Source organism: Myiozetetes cayanensis, unplaced genomic scaffold (genome assembly GCF_022539395.1).
Source record: "Myiozetetes cayanensis isolate MyiCay16 unplaced genomic scaffold, myiCay2020 scf4, whole genome shotgun sequence".
In the NCBI taxonomy this organism is placed as follows: Eukaryota; Metazoa; Chordata; class Aves; order Passeriformes; family Tyrannidae; genus Myiozetetes; species Myiozetetes cayanensis.
This window is the reverse complement of record NW_026087631.1, coordinates 19,633,091-19,650,293: the sequence shown is the minus strand read 5'-3', so window position 1 is coordinate 19,650,293 and position 17,203 is coordinate 19,633,091. Positions and strand designations below refer to the sequence as shown.

Sequence of the window (17,203 nt, the reverse complement as noted above, 5' to 3'; positions counted from 1 at the left end):
TTAGCTTTTTAGCATTGGATTAAGTAAAATGTGGGGCTACTTATTCTTTTTTAATATGTGAAGGTCAGAGCAGCGTGATCAGACAGCCGGCCCCTGAAGTTCAAAATCGGGAATTTAAATTAAAAATTCTCTTCTGTTTCGGGGCACTACCTCTGCATTTTTTGCTTTCGATCTCGCAAAACACTTAGATCTTTTAAGGTAAATTTAGGTCAAAAAAAAAAAAAAAAAAAAAAGGAAAGAAATACCCTAGAAAATTCCATTTTAAGGGCCACCCGTGTTCTCTACGATTTTAGGTATCGCAGCGAACCGCCGCCGAGGCCCCACACCCCGGGGATGCCGCGGGGAGCGGGTGCCCCCTCACGGACAGCCCATCCCGGCCCATCCCGGCCGTGCCCGCCCGGGCCGCCCTGCCCCTCCCCGCGCCCTCGCGCTCCCGTGACGCCCGCGGGGCCCGCCGGGCGCGCTGCCAGCGCGGGGCGCGCGGCGCCAGAGCGGCAACGGGCGGAGCGGGCGGGCGGCAGCACCACGCATGTACCGGCGGGCGGGCAGCGGGAGGAGCCGCGGCCGCCGGGCGGGCTGCGCTCCTCCCTCCTCCTCCTCCTCTTTCTCCTCCTCCTCCTCCTCCTCCTCCTCCCCGTCCTCTTCTTCCCCCTCCCCGTCTCCCCGCCTCCAGCCCTTTCCCGCCGCCCGCCCTCAACGCACGGCGGGTCCCGCCTCGCGCCGCTGCCGACACGGCCGCCGCTGCCGCTGCGGGAACAAAGGAGCGACGCGGCGGCGGCGCGGCCGCCAGCTCGGCGCCCCCCGCGCTCCCGACAGCCGCCCGGAGCCGTCCGCGGCGCCTTCTACGGCACCCGCCGCGGGGTTCGTGGCCCCCGCCGGGAACAGGTAGGTGAGGGGCAGTGAGCTGGACTCGGCTCCCTGGGGCCTTCCCGGTAGCGGGGTGTGCCCGGGCCTTCCCGCGGGCGGCCCCTTCGGCCGCCTCGTCCCGCCCGGCCCACGGCGCGGGGCAGCGCAGGCGGGAGAGTCTGCCTGGCGCTGGCTGGGGCCTGGCGGCGGCGGGGCCACCGTGACTCAGGGGTTGCGGGAGCGGCCTGGCTTGGCACCCCCGCCCGGTGCCACCGCTCATGAGCGCGGCACCTCCCCGGTCTTTTGTGTCCCGGTGTCGGGGGAGGCCAGGGGGCTGGGGGAGCGCAGTTAAGGCCTGAGTCGCTAGGAGCTCTTGGCAGGGCCCCCCCTCTTTGTCTGAATCAGCCACCAGACTACACCCGCCCGGGGAGCGCTTGATGCCGGTTCGCTTCTCCCGTACCGATCCTGGGCTCTGCCTCGCCCGAGCGCGGCCCTGACAGGCGAGCTCCTCACGCAATCCCTATGCCACCCTTCTTTTGTTTTGTTTCTGTGTTTCTCGTGTTTCATCGTGGCCCCTCTTCGGGAGAGAGATGCTGAGGCAAATGGATATTTAGGTCGGCGGGCCCATGACTGACGCAGTGCCCGAGTTTTATGGCTGTTTTCAGCGCCCGTTTCTGTCGTTACTCCGCAGTCTGGGGTCGCCCGGTGGGACGAGGCCGGCCCGGTCATGGCCTCGAGGGGCCGCTGAGAAGCCTGCCGGTGTCGGTAACGGGATTTACCCGCCCCCTCCCCGCGTTGAGGCGGTAACGGCGGGGGAGCGCGGCCCGGGCTGCTGGCGGGATGATAGGGTCAGGAGACCGCGGGCCTGAGCTGGAATATCCCTGAGGTGAAGACCTGGTGCTGCGCCGGTGGTGGTGTAATGAGACGTTTCTCAGTGATCTTCTTACTGCCCCTCGAAGAGGAGCGGTTGGGTATAACCACCCCCGCGTTTGTGGAGCGGGGGCTGCTCTGGGCCTCGGTCACGCCCAGCCGCGACCACAACGCCGGCGGCGAGAAGGGCAGCGGGAGTCGGCAGGCTGGTGATGCCGCATTTTCTGGGCTGACTGTAAGCACCCGCTCTCCACTGGAAGGGTAGGGCGGTCGGATTTCGCTGGCGCCTCCTCCCGCCAGATCCGGCGGCCTGCGGGAGCTATAAATAGGGACTGACTTCAGCGGGCGGCGGGGGTGGCCGGGCCCCCCAGGCCCGTGACTTTCCGCCTGACGGGCGGAAGCGCAGTCCCGCTCGCCATGTGATGGAGCGGGCAGTGGGCACTCGTCTGCCTCCCGAGCGCCCGGGACAGAGCCGCGCCGGCGGGGTCGGCCGGGGTGAGTGTGCGGCTGGCGATGGGCGCCTTTGGAGTGAACCCGGGTGACACCCGAAGCGCATCCCGGAACCTTGAAAAATTCGACTTGTTCAGCGTTGGGTAGCAACGACTTGGCCTTTTCATTAGGGGCACGCATTTCAAGTGGTGGAAGAATGTGCAGACAAAAGGACCCTCGGAGTCTCTAGTTTGTAGTGGGATAATAGCAACGTTAGCATCTAAAGCGAGATTTAGTAAGTGGTGAAATCTGTTGTGACACACTGACTTGGAAGTGAAGCACATAGGTTGAGGTCGGTGTTGTCAGTGTTTGGTGGCACTTCGATCTTACCGACTTAGTAATAAAAGGACTGGAATAGTCTTTATTTGTATTATACAGATATAGGTCTTACAATATAGATGTAGATTGGTTTTAGATTTCTCTAGGTAGATCTTATCTTTTTCTGGCTTTTTCTGTGTATGGCTGCAAAACTGTATCAGAGTAAGTGTGAAGTTGTTTTGTAGCCTGAAAAGACACTATTTATACCTGGAAGGTATTATAAAGCCGTAAATAGTACAGCTATTAATACCTGGAATATTGGACCCTGTGACCACCAGCAAGCAAGCAGATGAATTTTGCTTGTTTACTTTTTTCTGGTTTTGGTTTACTTTTATGCCAGGAGTTTAGTTTAGCTAGACAAAGGCAGCTGTCAATTGCAATTTTCATACTATTGGGACATCAGTTTACTGCTTGCAGTATGGGATCTCTTAATTAAAAGAGGGTTTTTTCTGTACGCTGTAACAAATTCATCTTTGGCGTTTTTGACTTCTAGTAAGTGCTCTTGGTCAAATATCTTACTGTGACCAGGAAAGCAGCAATCTAAATTTTACACTAAAAGTCTTCAAATACCATATACACAGCTTCTACAAAATTTATATTTTAGTGCAGTATTCTTACATGTCCTCAAATTGTAGCAGATTGTGTGATTACTGTGTTCCAGTTTTATTGCCCTTGGGAATCAAGGATTTGATTGCTGTGCAGTTTTCTACTAACCTTGCTTTGCAGAGGTTAACAGATGATGGAGGTGAAAATTTTTAGTCATGACAGAGAGTTGGCACTGGCTACCTCTAGTAGGCTCTGAAGTCTTGCTATAACTTTATGAAGACATGGGTATTTTTTTTCTTTTGTAAATGTATAAGCTGTTAAACAGGTTGAAGTTGGTAATTTTATTTCTTTTGGAAGAGTATTGTGAGAGCAAGTACTGCTAATAGTGGAATTAACCTCAAAATGATGTGAGATTGGCACTGAAAAGGTCAGGAGGTAGGAAAAGTAAACTATGTAGTTTACCAGAACTGTTTTGTGGGTATAAGCTTGGTCTTGCTTATTCTCTATTAGTGCTCAGAGGTTAGTAATTAAGGAGGTTTTTTTTGGCTATCAAATTAAATTAACTTGTACATGCAGCTCAGTGCCCAATAGGTATATTATTTCTCAGTACTTTTTCTTCTCTTAACGGTTCATAATGATGTTACTTAGCAATACAATTGTAGTCTTGAATGATATGTTAACATTCATATAACCCTCTTTAAGAGTGCTGATATCACCTGGAGGGCAGGTGAGCAGAAATACTTTTGATTCTGTAACCCTGTAATTGATTTTGGTGATATGCCAGCTCCTAATGCAGTTCTTGATTTTATTTACAGCATCGAGATGACTCAGGAGACAAACCAGACCCCAGGGCCTATGCTGTGTACTACGGGATGTGGATTTTATGGAAATCCTAGGACAAATGGGATGTGTTCTGTTTGCTACAAAGAACATCTTCAGCGACAGCAGAATAGTGGTAGAATCAGCCCAATGGGTAAGGCTGTGTGGTGTTGATTATTTTTTTTTTCTTTCAAAGTGAAATTATAGAGGATTACAAGGAGTCCTATAAATTTTTTAGGAAAACTTTTGAAAGCTATGTACTAAAACAATGAATATCCAAGAGAAAACTAATTTAAATCACAGTAGAGATAGAAATATATTTCTGTGTAATGTATTCGGGTTTGCTTGGCATTCAATCAGAACTTGCTTTCCCAGTTAGCCTCCTCTGTTAGTGTGTTCTTATGCAATATGTATTTTGTTTGTTAACAGTTTACCATGTCTTGAAGTAAAAAGTAATATGCAGTAGCAGTGAAGATTTTATGGAGATAGTTCATAGCTGTACGGTAGACTGACTAATATGTTTGCTACAGTTTGTAACATGTCAAATTCTTGTTATATAGGAACAAGCAGTGGTTCAAACAGTCCTACCTCAGACTCTGCATCTGTCCAGAGATCAGACACTAGCTTAAACAACTGTGAAGGTGCTGCTGGCAGCACATCTGACAAAACAAGGTAAAATTAAGCTATTACTGTGACGTTTGAATGAACTGAGTGTACAGCGAGTTGAAGGCTTGCAGGAGTCCTGCCCTGTCATAGTGTCTCTAGAGGAAAAAGGACCTGTGACCTGACAGGGCTTTAAGATAATCTGTGTAAATGAAAAATTATTCAAATATTTTGTGTTGTACTGCTTCAGTTAAAAGAATGTTTTTGTTTATCTGCTGAAATAATTTGGTGAAATAATAACAGGCTTGCCTGTTTTCTTCTATGGAAAGTAAAACAGAGTAAAAAAATCTGTTTTGAAGATAATAGAAGCATGTGTCAGGAAAATGAATCAGTAGTAATTGAACCAATAGTTTATTAATGTCCAGACTGGACAGTGTAAGCTTTTATTATGAATGTAAAACTAATGTAAATTATGTGTTTCACTGTACTTAAACAGAAACGTGCCTGTTGCCGCTTTGCCTGTAACACAGCAAATGACAGAAATGAGCATTTCAAGAGAGGAAGAATTAACACCCAAAACAGAGACTGAGCCAGGTATGTTCTCAGAATAACCCTAGGTAGAAGCAGTGACTTAACACAAGGTGGAGGGTTTGTTTATTTTCTGAGTAACTGTCTCCTGTTGTGGTGATGGTCTTGAGGAACTGTGTTAAGGGTGCTTTTGAGTACTTTCTCCTCAGAATCAAGAAAGAGGACTAGTTCCAGAACAGACCTATAAGATACATGTTCAATATTAGTAAAGAAAAATTGACACCTCTGAGGGTGGTTTTGGATACCTAACCTTTGTTTTTAAAAGTGAGGCATTCTAAAACTGCATTTGGTCAAGGTGTTCAGTGGTGAGATTCTGTGTATTATCAAGCAGTACTATTCCAGCTGACTCATGGGAGTCAAAATTGCTTTTTGAATTTGGATAACAGTGCTTAATAAATTCCATTCTACAGAGGAGTGAGGCTGTGGGGGAACAGAATATGTGGCTTAAAAACATTAACAAAGCTGCTTAGGGTTCTTGAACTAATTGAGTAATCATTAGATGGAACCAAAGCATTGTTCCAGGAATGTAGGATAGTTGCCACTTCAATTGCTGTGTATTAATTGTCATTTAGCAGTTTTATTCTCACGCTGGATTGTTGTAGTTGTAGTAGTTAAACTTCAAAGTATAAACTGTTCCTTGGAGAGAGGGATAGCTTACTAAGTTACAACTAGTGATTAAATTCATATCAGGACATTCAAGTGGACATCTTACACGCTTGTTTTGTGCTTAAACATATCCACACTTTATTTAATTTAGCAGTTCTGACACAGTCTTAAAGATTAAAAGCTGATGTTTAATAGGAAGTCTGTTGACTCAAGCTGAAGATATCCATTTTTTCAGCTAGGAAGTCAGTAACATGAAAATTGCAGCAGATGTTACTCAGCACTGTATCAAAGTGATTTTTTTGTATTTATATCTTTACCAACAAAGACTGCTCTGACACTTCATATTTAATTGCTCAGTACTTGTACAGAGGATTTTACCATTTGCGTAAGTCATGCTAAGTCAAGGTTCTGTGACATGAACAGTACAGTTATACAATATATTGGGTTTTTCATTTCATTTTCATGTATGGACTGAGGGGGCATTTTTGTAATTACTAAATTCCTGTAAGTTATGCTGCCTGAAGAGGCTTTCATTTTGTAACTGAGAAATAATTATGACTTGTCTACAGTATTCATTAACCCATTGTGCCTTATTATGAAATCCTACCTGAATGTGGTAAGAAGGAAATAGGAATACATAAAGTGGTAGTAGTGATGAAGTCATAGGTGACTTTAAGGCTTAGGACTGCTGTCATTTTGCCAGTTGTAAAGGACATCCTTTGTTATTGTTGATATTTTACCTGTTTTCAGATACTGTGAGTAAGCTGTGAGTAAGCTGTATGACAGATAGTGTCACATAGCACATTATTGATTAAAATGGGGGAGAAACCCAAAGCAGCTCAAGATACTTATGTATTATAATGTGTAATCTCACAGGTTGAAACCAGTAAAAGCTATCACAAGCTTGTGTAGACATCACTGGAAAAAGTACCAAAAAACTTAAATGTCTCTGGAAAAAACATGAAGAACAAAACTACGTTCTTGACAACATCCCTGTAAATTCATGAGGCAGTGTTCTAATGCCCAATTTCCTTTTTAAGTATTATGCTTTGGCACAGATCCTAGATAGCATAAGGCAGTGTCCTTATACTATTCGTAGGGTTTGTTCGACATCTTAAATAAACAGTGTTGGCTGTATTCAGTGGTACATTGACCTGTGTCTTGCAGGCAAGAGAAGCTGGCCTAGACATTTTATACAAAAGTCCTGTTGTGTCTGGACTGGGCAGATTTTTTTATCTTCCTTTCTCCAGTAGCATCTATTATGTGTTGGTGTCTCCTCTCAAGGGCAAACTGAAACAGTGGTAAATAATTCACATCACCTCATAACAACAAAGCTAATACTTCCTATGAGGTGTAATTCTCTGAGATAATGCTGCAGTCATGGAGTAGTTAATGTATCACAGGCTGGCTGTAAGTATAGTCTGACCCTAGCAACAATTTTATTACCAGGTAGTAACAGATCAGTCTTCAACCATGTGAAGTCACATCCTCTTCTGCTAGATTTTCATTAGCAAATGAAATTTGTATGTTTCCCTTACAAGCCAGAAACTTAAAAATAGAGTTACATCTGGTCAACTAATTTTTTTAGCAGTCTGTAGCATAAAATTTTACTTGTTTGCTTTTGGAATTGAAACAACTGAGTATAGAAGGTGGAGAAGTTGAGAAAAAATTAAACAATGAAGCTTAACATTAGTTTGTGGGTTTTTTGGGGGGGTTTAAGTTTTTTTTCTTCCTTGTGCAGGTTGAGGTTACAATCTGCATTCATTGGTAACAAGGTGCTGAGAAAATTAGTTGTACCTTAGCATTTGAAGAAAGGCATGACGGATAGTTGGTTAACTTAGTTGGTCACTTGGTTGTAATTCTCATATCTAAGGTGCTTTGTGTTCATGTAACTAACTTCTTAATTCAACTTACTTTGTTGCAATTTCATAACTTAACAGTGGCATGTGTTCAGTGCAGTTGTGTCTGAATTTCTCATGTCAAAGAAACTTCATGTCCAAACTCAAAGTCATAAATGGATGCTGTTTACAACACAGATTTCACAGGATTTTGATAAACTTTTACACTTTGTAAGGATTGAATTTTAACAACCTTGATCAAAGTCATACTATGCTCAAAGTATTCTAGAAATATGATTCGCAGTTGGCTTTTTTGCCCTGCTGAGTTGTAGCAATTAAATGCAAAACATAGTGAACTCTATTCTATTCCATGGGTTATGCTGTCAGAGCAATATATGTACCAATTTGGTGAGGCATAGTGGAGCCCTTTATCAAGGAACTTGTTTTGCTTGTTTTAGCAGGTATTTAAGTGGAAATAAATGTGTAAAAGAGTTATATTAATAGTAACCACTAAAAATAATGATTTTGAAAACAAGTAGGTTTAAAAAATTGTATTGTTTCAACTCACAGCACATTTTTAGCATCTTCTTGCACTTTTTCTCTCATTATCTTGCTAAATGAACAGCCTCTAGTCAGATCTGTCAGTGTTTCCAGACACAGTGTCAGCATGTGCATCAGAGGTTCAAGGATCTGGTGCTTTCTGTGGTTGTTTTTTGTTGTTATTATTTCAGGAGGTTTTGGCTGGGTTTTTTTTTAAGGCAATAATAGCTCTGTTTTAGGGAGTAGTGTGATTAGCTATTTTTTGTAAACCCACAGCTGCAAAGTAATACTGCTTACAAAAAAAGTAAACCAGAAAACAAACTGATAATGATATTGTGTAAATTACATATTTTAAAAATACACTGTTAACTTCCATCCATGCTGTAATTTGCCCTTCCATTTCCTGAATTCAGCAGTAGCAGTGTTCAAAGGCAGCATGCAGGGGTTGGTTGGCACATATCTTTTGACTTCCTACCAAACCATTATGATTAAGAGCTATTTTAGAGCTGTCCTTCATTCGGGTTGTAGGTAGAACCAGTGTGTTACATCTGTGATCTGTACAGTGTGTTGCAGGTATTACTGTAAGATATGAGTGAGGTAGCTTATGAGATACTCTAGGCTCAAGATGTACATGACATGCCTTAGATCTTGTAATTTTGTTTCATTTTCACACATGGCTGTAGTAGTTGAGCTGTGTTGCTATCTGTAGACAGTTCTGTTGTGACAGTTGGTAGTCTGATATGATAACTCGGTATTGTGTTGAAAATGATTAGCTTTCCTTCATTTCCCATGCCTGCTGTAGCTTTGGTAGATGCCCCGACTGAAAAATTTCTGAAATGGAATCTCTTGTAAGCCCTGAAGCTGTCCACATTGTGAAATGAGGCTGAGGACCCAACTGCTGGTCCTGTGCTTGTTGGTAATAGGATGCTATTATTATTTTAATAATGATATCCCACAGACACCAAGTCTTCATGATGACCATATTAAACCATATGACTGTCTGATACTGAAACTGGGGAATCTTCACATTGTATTAATGTGACAGTAAAGATACTAAATACATGTGTTAGAGTTGATCATGTGGCAAATGACTTTCATGCTGCTGAACATTTCTGTTCCCATTCTTTGGCATGAAAGTGAGCCTGATGGAAGTTTATTCTGCAGCCTTTCATCACAGGACCTGAGTTGGCATAGCAATTGTAGTTCCTGAATATAGAAAAGTATTTACACTCAGAAGCTTGCTAAAGCATAATAAGTACTGTCCATCTTTTAGACTAAAATTTTATGTACAAATACATTGTTGTTGTTTTTGTGGATTAACACCAGCTGGCAGCTAAGTACCACGCAGCCCCTTGCTCAGTCCCCACTACAGAGTGGGGAGGACAGTTGTGGGAAAAAATGAAGCCCTGTGCGTTAAGATAAAACCAGTTTAATAATTAAAACAAAGTAAAATAAGTAATGTCCAATTATAATAACAAAAATAATGATTTTAATGAAATGAGGAGATAGAGGAATAAAACCCAGAAACTCCACAAGTGATGCACACTACAAATGGTCACCACCCGCTGACTGATGCCCAGCCCTTTCCCCAGCAGTGATTGGCAGCTCCCAGCCAACTCCCTCCTGGGAAGGATGTTCTGTGGTGTAGAATATCCCTTTGGCTTGTTCCAGCAACACTGCCTCATGGCTTTTTGTGCACCTGTTTTCTGGTAGAGTATGCAAAACTGAAAAGTTTGTGATTTAAAGTAAGCACTGTTTAACAACAATTTAAACATTGTTATGTTATCAGCATTATTCTCATACTGAATCCAAAGTGCACTGTACCAGCTGCTAAGAAGAAAATTAACTCTATCCCAGCAGAAACCAAGACAATATCTCAAGTTCAGCTTTCAGCTCCAAAACTGCAGAAGTGCATCTAATGTCTTTCGGATGACTTCTCACTTCACCTGTTCTCTTTCTTGTTTTATTTTTCATTTCTTCAACTGTGGAGTTTGTCTTGTCCCCAAGTCATGGTGCTTAAATAATAATAAATGCTCAAATCCATTTTTTTCCTATGCTTTCCGGAGTTTGTGCCCCTGGTATGCTTGCAATTTAAGCTATTGGGATCTTATTTTGGTGAATTTTGTGTGAGAAACTCCTAAAAACGTAGTGCTGCTACTTTGGTGGTAGCTCTTTCTGGTCTATTCTGATATCGGAAGGGTTAGAAAATAATACTGTTTTGTCTTCATCATGTTTTGTTCAGCTGAAACATTGGATTCATTCTTTACAAGTGTGAAATCTCAGTGGGAAAATACCTGTAATTGGCATCCTTTTTTGAGGCAACCGTACTGTTTTATGTAAAGAATACTACTGACAGCTTTGAACATCCTTTTCTTAGAGTGGTTTTTAATTTTAGTGGCATTCCCACAAAATCACTGTAGCTTAATAATTTAGGGTCTGAGAAGAGCTTTGTTCTCCAGTTTGTAGCACCTTTCTGCATGTAGATTGAGTAGCTGTTAGGCTAACTGTGTGGCTAAGTTCTTCCGTCAGTGGCCTTGCTGCTCTTCTTGTAAACATGCACCCTACTTTCAGACTACATGTGAAGGAAAGTTGCCCAAGTTCTTGACCAAGTGGATTTTTATCAGGCACCTCTCCCAATACTAGGATTATGTTAGTCTTTATCATTAATCTGCTAGGATAATAGTCTTCCTTGGGCATGATGGTAATCTGTGTTATAGTGCCTACAGATAATAATTTAAGACCAAAATACTAGTTAATAAAAACCTCCCCAGTCCTGAAAATCTGTTGCTCCCAAGTTTTTTGGCATTGTAATAGGAGAACTGATCTGATAAAATTCAGTTGAAGTAAACCTTATGAGGTCTTGAGCCAGAGCCTGGGAAGGGAAATGACCAAGGTGATGGAGAGGGGTACACAGAACCATGGAATGGGTTGAGTTGAAAGGGGCTGTGTAAAGATCATGTAGTTCCAACCCCCCAGTTCCTGTGCCTCACTACTCGGACTTAAAAATTTCTACCCAACATCTAATCTAATTCTCTCCTCTTGTGTTTGAAAAACATGTCCCCTTGTCCTGTCACTGTCTGCCCATGTATAAAGTATCTATCCCTCTGTTTTATAAGCCCTCTAAGGACTAGAAGGCTTCAATGAGGTCTTCTCAGAGCCTTCTCTTCATGCTGAACAAGCCCAGCTCTCAACCTGTCTTCACTGGAGAGGTGCTTCAGTCCCCTGGTCATTTTTGTGGCCCTCCTCTGAACTTGCTCCAACAGATTCACATCTTTCCTGTGCTGAGGACCACAGAGCTGGATGCGGCACTCCAGGTGGGGTCTGATGAGAGCAGACTACTACATGGACAGAATCCCCTCCCTCGACCTGTTATGATGCAGACCAGGATGCAGTTGACCTTCTGGGCTGCCAGCACATGTCCAGCTTTTCATCCACAAGAACCTGCAAGTCCTTCTCTGCAGGACTACTGTCAGTGAGACACACTGTCTGTGATTGCCACAACCCAGGTGCAGCACCTTGCACTTGGACTTAGTGAACTTCATGAGGTTCTCGTGGGCTCAGTTCTCAAGGTTATCCAGGTCTCCCTGAATGGCATCCTGTCCTTCTGTTGTGTCAGCTGCACTGCTCAGCTCTATGTCATCTTCAGATGTGCCAAGGGAGCACTTGTACCCACTGTCTGTATCATTGGCACTGGTCCCAAGACAGAGCCCTGAGGGACACCCTTCATCACCAGCCTCTGCCTGACACAGAGGCATTGACCACACTGCTTTGGCCTCATCCATTCAGTCAATCCCTTATCCACCACACAGTCTGTCCTTCAAATCCCCGTTTCTCGAGTTTGGAGATAAGGATGAGAAAGAGCATGTGTGCCAGCAGAAGCTCTGGTACAAAGTGAAAGAAACTGTTTTTGCGGTGAGGAGTTTTCTTTATCTGAACAGAGTTTCTGAGGAAGCAGGTCTACAGGTACCAGTAACCACTATTTTCCAGCTTTCAGTATTTTGCAGCTACCCCTTCAGTGGTGATGATACAGAAATCATTTAGAGCAATTTGATTAACACTATGATTTCTGGCATGAAATTAGTTTAATGTATTGAGGACTGGAGTTGTACTTCCCCAGTTGGATTTGGCATCTATGTTAAAGAAGCCTTTTGTGAAAAGCAATTGTAACAGCAGTGGTTTAGTTTAAATGAGCTCCTGATGTCATGGCAAAACAACTACAGTTTTCAGTATTTTTCATCTAAGCACAGGTTGATAAAAAAGGAGTTTCGTTCTGAGCTTCAAGTAAGGGGTAGGGTAGGCAACTTTGCTTCTGTCCTGACTATTACTCGAAAGCACATTTATGAAGATTTTACACTATAATCATCAGAGTTAAATCTGCAGGTGTAAATGAACAGGAGAATCTTATTTATGGAGAGTAATAACTAGAAAGTTTAATTTCGACTTATGGGGCGATGTCCCCTCTTGTCTTGGGACCTTTTAGTGACCATTACTGCATGTTGTATATTGCTTTTCCTTCTTGAAAGATATTTGAGTTCTGGGGGAAGGATTCTGTTCAGCAGCCTGTGCCACTGCAGTTTCTTATAATCGCTCTCGCCGCTTCACAGTTTGTAGTCTACCAGTTATCACAGTTTGCTGATGCAAAGAAGAAAGTATACCTGTAGTAGTTGGTAATGTTTTCCCCTAGATGGATTTGTTCTCAGTGTCTTTGCTTTGTGGTAGAATGAAAAAGCTACTAGTATGTAGCTTTGACTTGGTAATTCCTAGGAAGTTGTTGTTTTCATTTTGCTTGCTTGTTACATGTTAGACAGTGATATAAATTGTTCCTGTTCTCATTTTTATCTTAGCATATGTTGAGTAACCTTGTCACCATTTATTTGACCCTTCTACATTTTCTTTTGCATATGATTGAAATAGCATGCATACTCCCAGGCCTGAAATTTTTAAGTTGATTTGGATGCAAATGAGGCTTCCCCCTAGCTAACTACACACTCAGTTGCAAAGTGTATGAGTGTTTCTGGTTCTTCCTTTTCATCTGTCATGGCTTACAATTAGCATTTCATTTTTAAACAAACTGGCAATAGCAAATCTAAAAGGATTTGACCATGCTTTTTGGAAGGTGTTTAGACTTTTTATCATTAGGCTGATGGCTGTTAGCCAAGGTGCATAGTATCCAACAGGTATACTCTGTGATATTGCTGGTTGTCAACCTGATTTTTGGTCAGAGGCTCTCCAGTAGATAAACTGATGCTGAATGCTGCTTTTCTTGGGATTTAAAGACATGTTCAGGGGATCATATTTGTTCATCTAGAAAATGCTTATCAAGACAAAAAAGTTGTTTTCTCTGGGGGAAAAACTCAGCAGAAGTAACAATAGGAGTAATGATTGTAGTACTAGTACTGTGATGTTTTTTTATTGTTTGTACTTGGCAAAATAGCAGGAACACTGAACTTCCCAAATTCTTTATAAAAAAGATCCATGTGGTGTGACAAAAAATCAAGGCTGGAAATGGACTTGGTTGTTCATCAGGACTGTTGCTATAATGTCCAAGTAAACTATGAGGAAATGTTAGCCACCACTCGTTCTACTGCATGAAATTTTTGGTGATGAGCACTGAAGGTTCCCGTTTACTTCTGAGAGCTTGTCACTTTTAAATCTTGTTCTGATTATGAAGTTGTCTTGTCTGGGACCTTTCTTACTGTAGAGTGAATTGTGAAGCTTTCCTTCTGTTAGCGATGATAGTGAGCTGATTTTCAGAATACCTGTGAATGGTAATGCAAACACGCTTCTGAAAAAAAAGTACAGATCCAAAAGAATCTCAACTAAGAAACCATATTTGTCTGTATAAAGTTAATTACAAATAAGTCCTTAAGGCTTATGTGCTCCATTTATTCTGGAATGCATTTTGTAGTTTATTGTGTTCTAGAACAGTAGATGTTATCAAATAGCTGGGAGTGGTTAGCAAACTTGTACCAGGAGCAAGTATTAAAGCTGTGTACAAATGCACCTTTCTCAGCTTTTCTTGGTTCCAGTTTTGATACAAAGAAGATATCAATAAAAAAAAATTTTGGGAAAAAATTACTTTTTTAAATGAAATGAACAAATTCATAGAAGGACACATTATCATTCTTCAGAGAACTTCAGTAAACTTTGACTCAAGTTTGTTTAAATATGTTCATAAAAGATGAAATGGAGAAATTACTCATTTTGACTATACCTGCTTTAACAATAAACCTTAAAAAAAGAAAAAAAATACAGATATTCAGTCAAATCTGCACTTTGTTATTTAAATGAGGGCTCTTTTGAAGTGTGTGTTTTGTGGCTGTGTTCTGGATCTGTCACAGAATTAGTGGCTTACTAGCTACTGTGTTGATGAACTGTTTTTATATACATGACTTCACAAGAATAGTGGCAGAGTAACACAGTATTGTGGTAGTAACATACTACTGAATTTCATTTGTTTCTAAAATGTGTTTCTATTAGTTATATTTTCTACAATATTTTCTCTATATTTTCTCTGTTCAGCAACTTTAACTGTGACAATATTGTTACTGTTTTATATTAAATGCTACTTGATCAGATGACTTATTTAAATATTAAATGTGTACATGGAATTTCTGGAAGGAATTTTCAAGCCTGTATAGGTGTAATGAGTAAGTGCTATGTATTTTCTAGCTGGCGGAAGTGTTGGGGAAAATCTGATTGTCTTGAGTAGAGCCAGAAGGGGTGAATAAAATACCTAAAAATCCCTGTTTCTGATTCATATTTTTGTAGGCTGCTCTGCGTAAGTACTTTACACAACAAACATAAGGGTCTTGGTGGATGAATTAAATCTTTAATATGTGTATGCTATCAAATGACTAGAGAAGTCAAGAAAAGCAAATTTAATCCTGATTTCCTTTGCTTGCTTTAATAGTTGTTACTCAACCAAGCCCGTCAGTTTCCCAGCCAGGTACTTCAGAGAGTGAAGAGAGAGCTGCTGAATTGCCGAAACCAAAGAAGAACAGATGTTTCATGTGCAGGAAGAAGGTTGGCCTTACAGGTATGAGAACACTTTGTCAATTTTGGACAAATCTGGGTGATTAGTTGCCTCTTCCTAGATTAAACTTGGTAAATTATGTGTTCTGTTAAATTTATTTGCAGCTATTCATTTTTCTTGCTCTGTATGTCAATGTAGATAAACATACCCCCTCTGTGGTAACTATGCCCTCAGTTAACAACTTTAACCTAACTAAAAAGGATCTTCCTAGTGATGTTTCTTCTTTTTCTGTGTACAGGATTTGACTGCCGATGTGGAAACTTATTTTGTGGACTTCACCGTTATTCTGACAAGCATAACTGCCCATATGACTACAAAGCAGAAGCTGCAGCAAAAATCAGAAAAGAAAATCCAGTTGTCGTGGCTGAAAAAATTCAGAGAATATAAATTAACCTGCTTGTGAAAAGACTGACTGACTTTTTGTGGGGCTTTTTTTTTCAATACATCCTAAAAAATACGAAAGAGCAGGTGCATGGCCATTTTCCTTTGTTCTACAAAATTTTACTTCTAGTCCTGTCTGACTAAATGATATTTCGAAATGTTTGGGTGTTTGGTACAGGCAGATTTGGATAGATACAGCCCTTGAAAATATACATGCCCTTCCCAGAATATAGTTGGATCAGAAAGCTGCACAGGAATACATATGCACAGAGGACAGACTCTAGTTCACGTGTGCCAAACAGATGTGTGCTGTCTGCATGTGTGGAGCAGATCTGCCTTTTGAGATGTGCTTGAGGTATTTAATGTTTGGCTAATGTTACTAGCCTGTTTTGGAGAAGGATACATCGAAACGGTGGCAGTCTACTTCTATCATTTAAAAATCTCATTCTACTTTTATTTTCCACACTCCATTTTAGTTTTCCAGCAGAAAGTGAGCTGTATAGAAGGGTCCACCATCCCAGAAAGATGAGCGTTGGTGCCATATGTAAGTCACTTAACAATTGCACTGAGAAAAATGGAAAAAATCAGATACATAGAAGAAGAAAATTGTTTTGGAAAAGATTACATTGACTTTGAAATCTTAAAAAGATGTTCCCAAATGAAATGTCCTGTTAGGAGCTTATGAACTGTCCTGCAACAGAGTTGTCTGCTTTTCCTTGCATAGCTAAAAATGTGTAGCACAGTATTGTAAGATTGGTTTACAAAGTAAGGTTACATATGTTTCTAGACATACCACAGCAGCTCTATCAAACAACACGGGTCTAAATAAGTTGCTGAAGTATTAGAGCAGTTTATTATTCATATACTACTTCTGTTCTGTGTGTTCTGAGTTCAAAAGAATATAAGGAGTTAATTTTTCTAGTTTTAAATGTAACAGTTGCACCATTCTGCATGGAAAACCATACCCCACATGGCTGCTGTAGTGGTAGCTGGAACCACTCTTGGAGGGCTGCTTTATCATTTTTAATTGTATTTGGGTATAGGACTGTAGTGTTCTTGGGTGTATTGCATGGGCTGCATTATCTATGGCATTGTACAATAACAACTCTAGAAAAGGCAGTATTCTTCACTGATGCTTGTCTGGTAATATATATCACTTCTGTGTTATAATGGAAGGGGGTTTTGTGATGTATGAAACTTGTGTTTTTTATATAAACAAATAACAGTTTAGACTAGTGTTGTGGTAATGCCTGTTCCCATCTGTAAATAGTTACGTATGTACACAGAGCGCTACTCCTGACCTTATGATTTTTGTTGCCAGTGTTCAGTCTTAGTTTTTTCTTCACTATTAAGTGTCAGGTTTTTGCTTCTAACTTTGTTCTTCTGAGTTATTAGATATGCAAACATGTACAGATAGTTCTTATTTATGTATTGCACATAAGCTACCCAGCATCTATGCTATATTGTATTATGTAAATAATAAAAATAATGTACAGAAGGAAATACTTCCTTTTGTGATAGTTCGTTGGTCTTAATTATTGCTGTAATGAGGATATGACCTTTTAGAGATTGAGGTGCAAAGTTGATACTAAGTTCATACAGATGCTGTCTTTATTCTTTAGCCTGCCTACGTCTTTATTTCTTGTTCGGATGTACCAACTTCTTTTGAGACAACATCCATGAGCAAGTGGAGTACAGGTAACTACTTGATGGCCTGACAAAA

At 41.4% G+C, this 17,203-nt stretch overlaps 1 protein-coding gene across 1 annotated transcript; it reads left to right on the top strand.

Annotated features, from left to right (window-relative positions):
* Positions 1 to 710: 710 nt before the first annotated feature.
* Positions 711 to 16,983, top strand: ZFAND5 (zinc finger AN1-type containing 5). Its single transcript, XM_050329011.1, has 6 exons — positions 711 to 885; positions 3,885 to 4,042; positions 4,449 to 4,560; positions 4,988 to 5,085; positions 14,977 to 15,102; positions 15,338 to 16,983. Exons 2-6 carry the CDS (start codon positions 3,892 to 3,894, stop codon positions 15,484 to 15,486), a joined length of 636 nt encoding a protein of 211 aa, XP_050184968.1. The 5' UTR covers positions 711 to 885; positions 3,885 to 3,891; the 3' UTR covers positions 15,487 to 16,983.
* The last annotated feature ends 220 nt before the right edge of the window (positions 16,984 to 17,203 follow it).

Bases quoted from the DNA above. Each gene is read 5' to 3' on its own strand.
- ZFAND5 (XM_050329011.1), top strand. From the start codon at position 3,892: ATGACTCAGGAGACAAACCAGACCCCAGGGCCTATGCTGTGTACTACG. The intron at 4,043-4,448 runs GTAAGGCTGTGT...CTTGTTATATAG, and splicing joins TGGTAGAATCAGCCCAATGG to GAACAAGCAGTGGTTCAAAC. The intron at 5,086-14,976 runs GTATGTTCTCAG...TTGCTTTAATAG, and splicing joins CAAAACAGAGACTGAGCCAG to TTGTTACTCAACCAAGCCCG.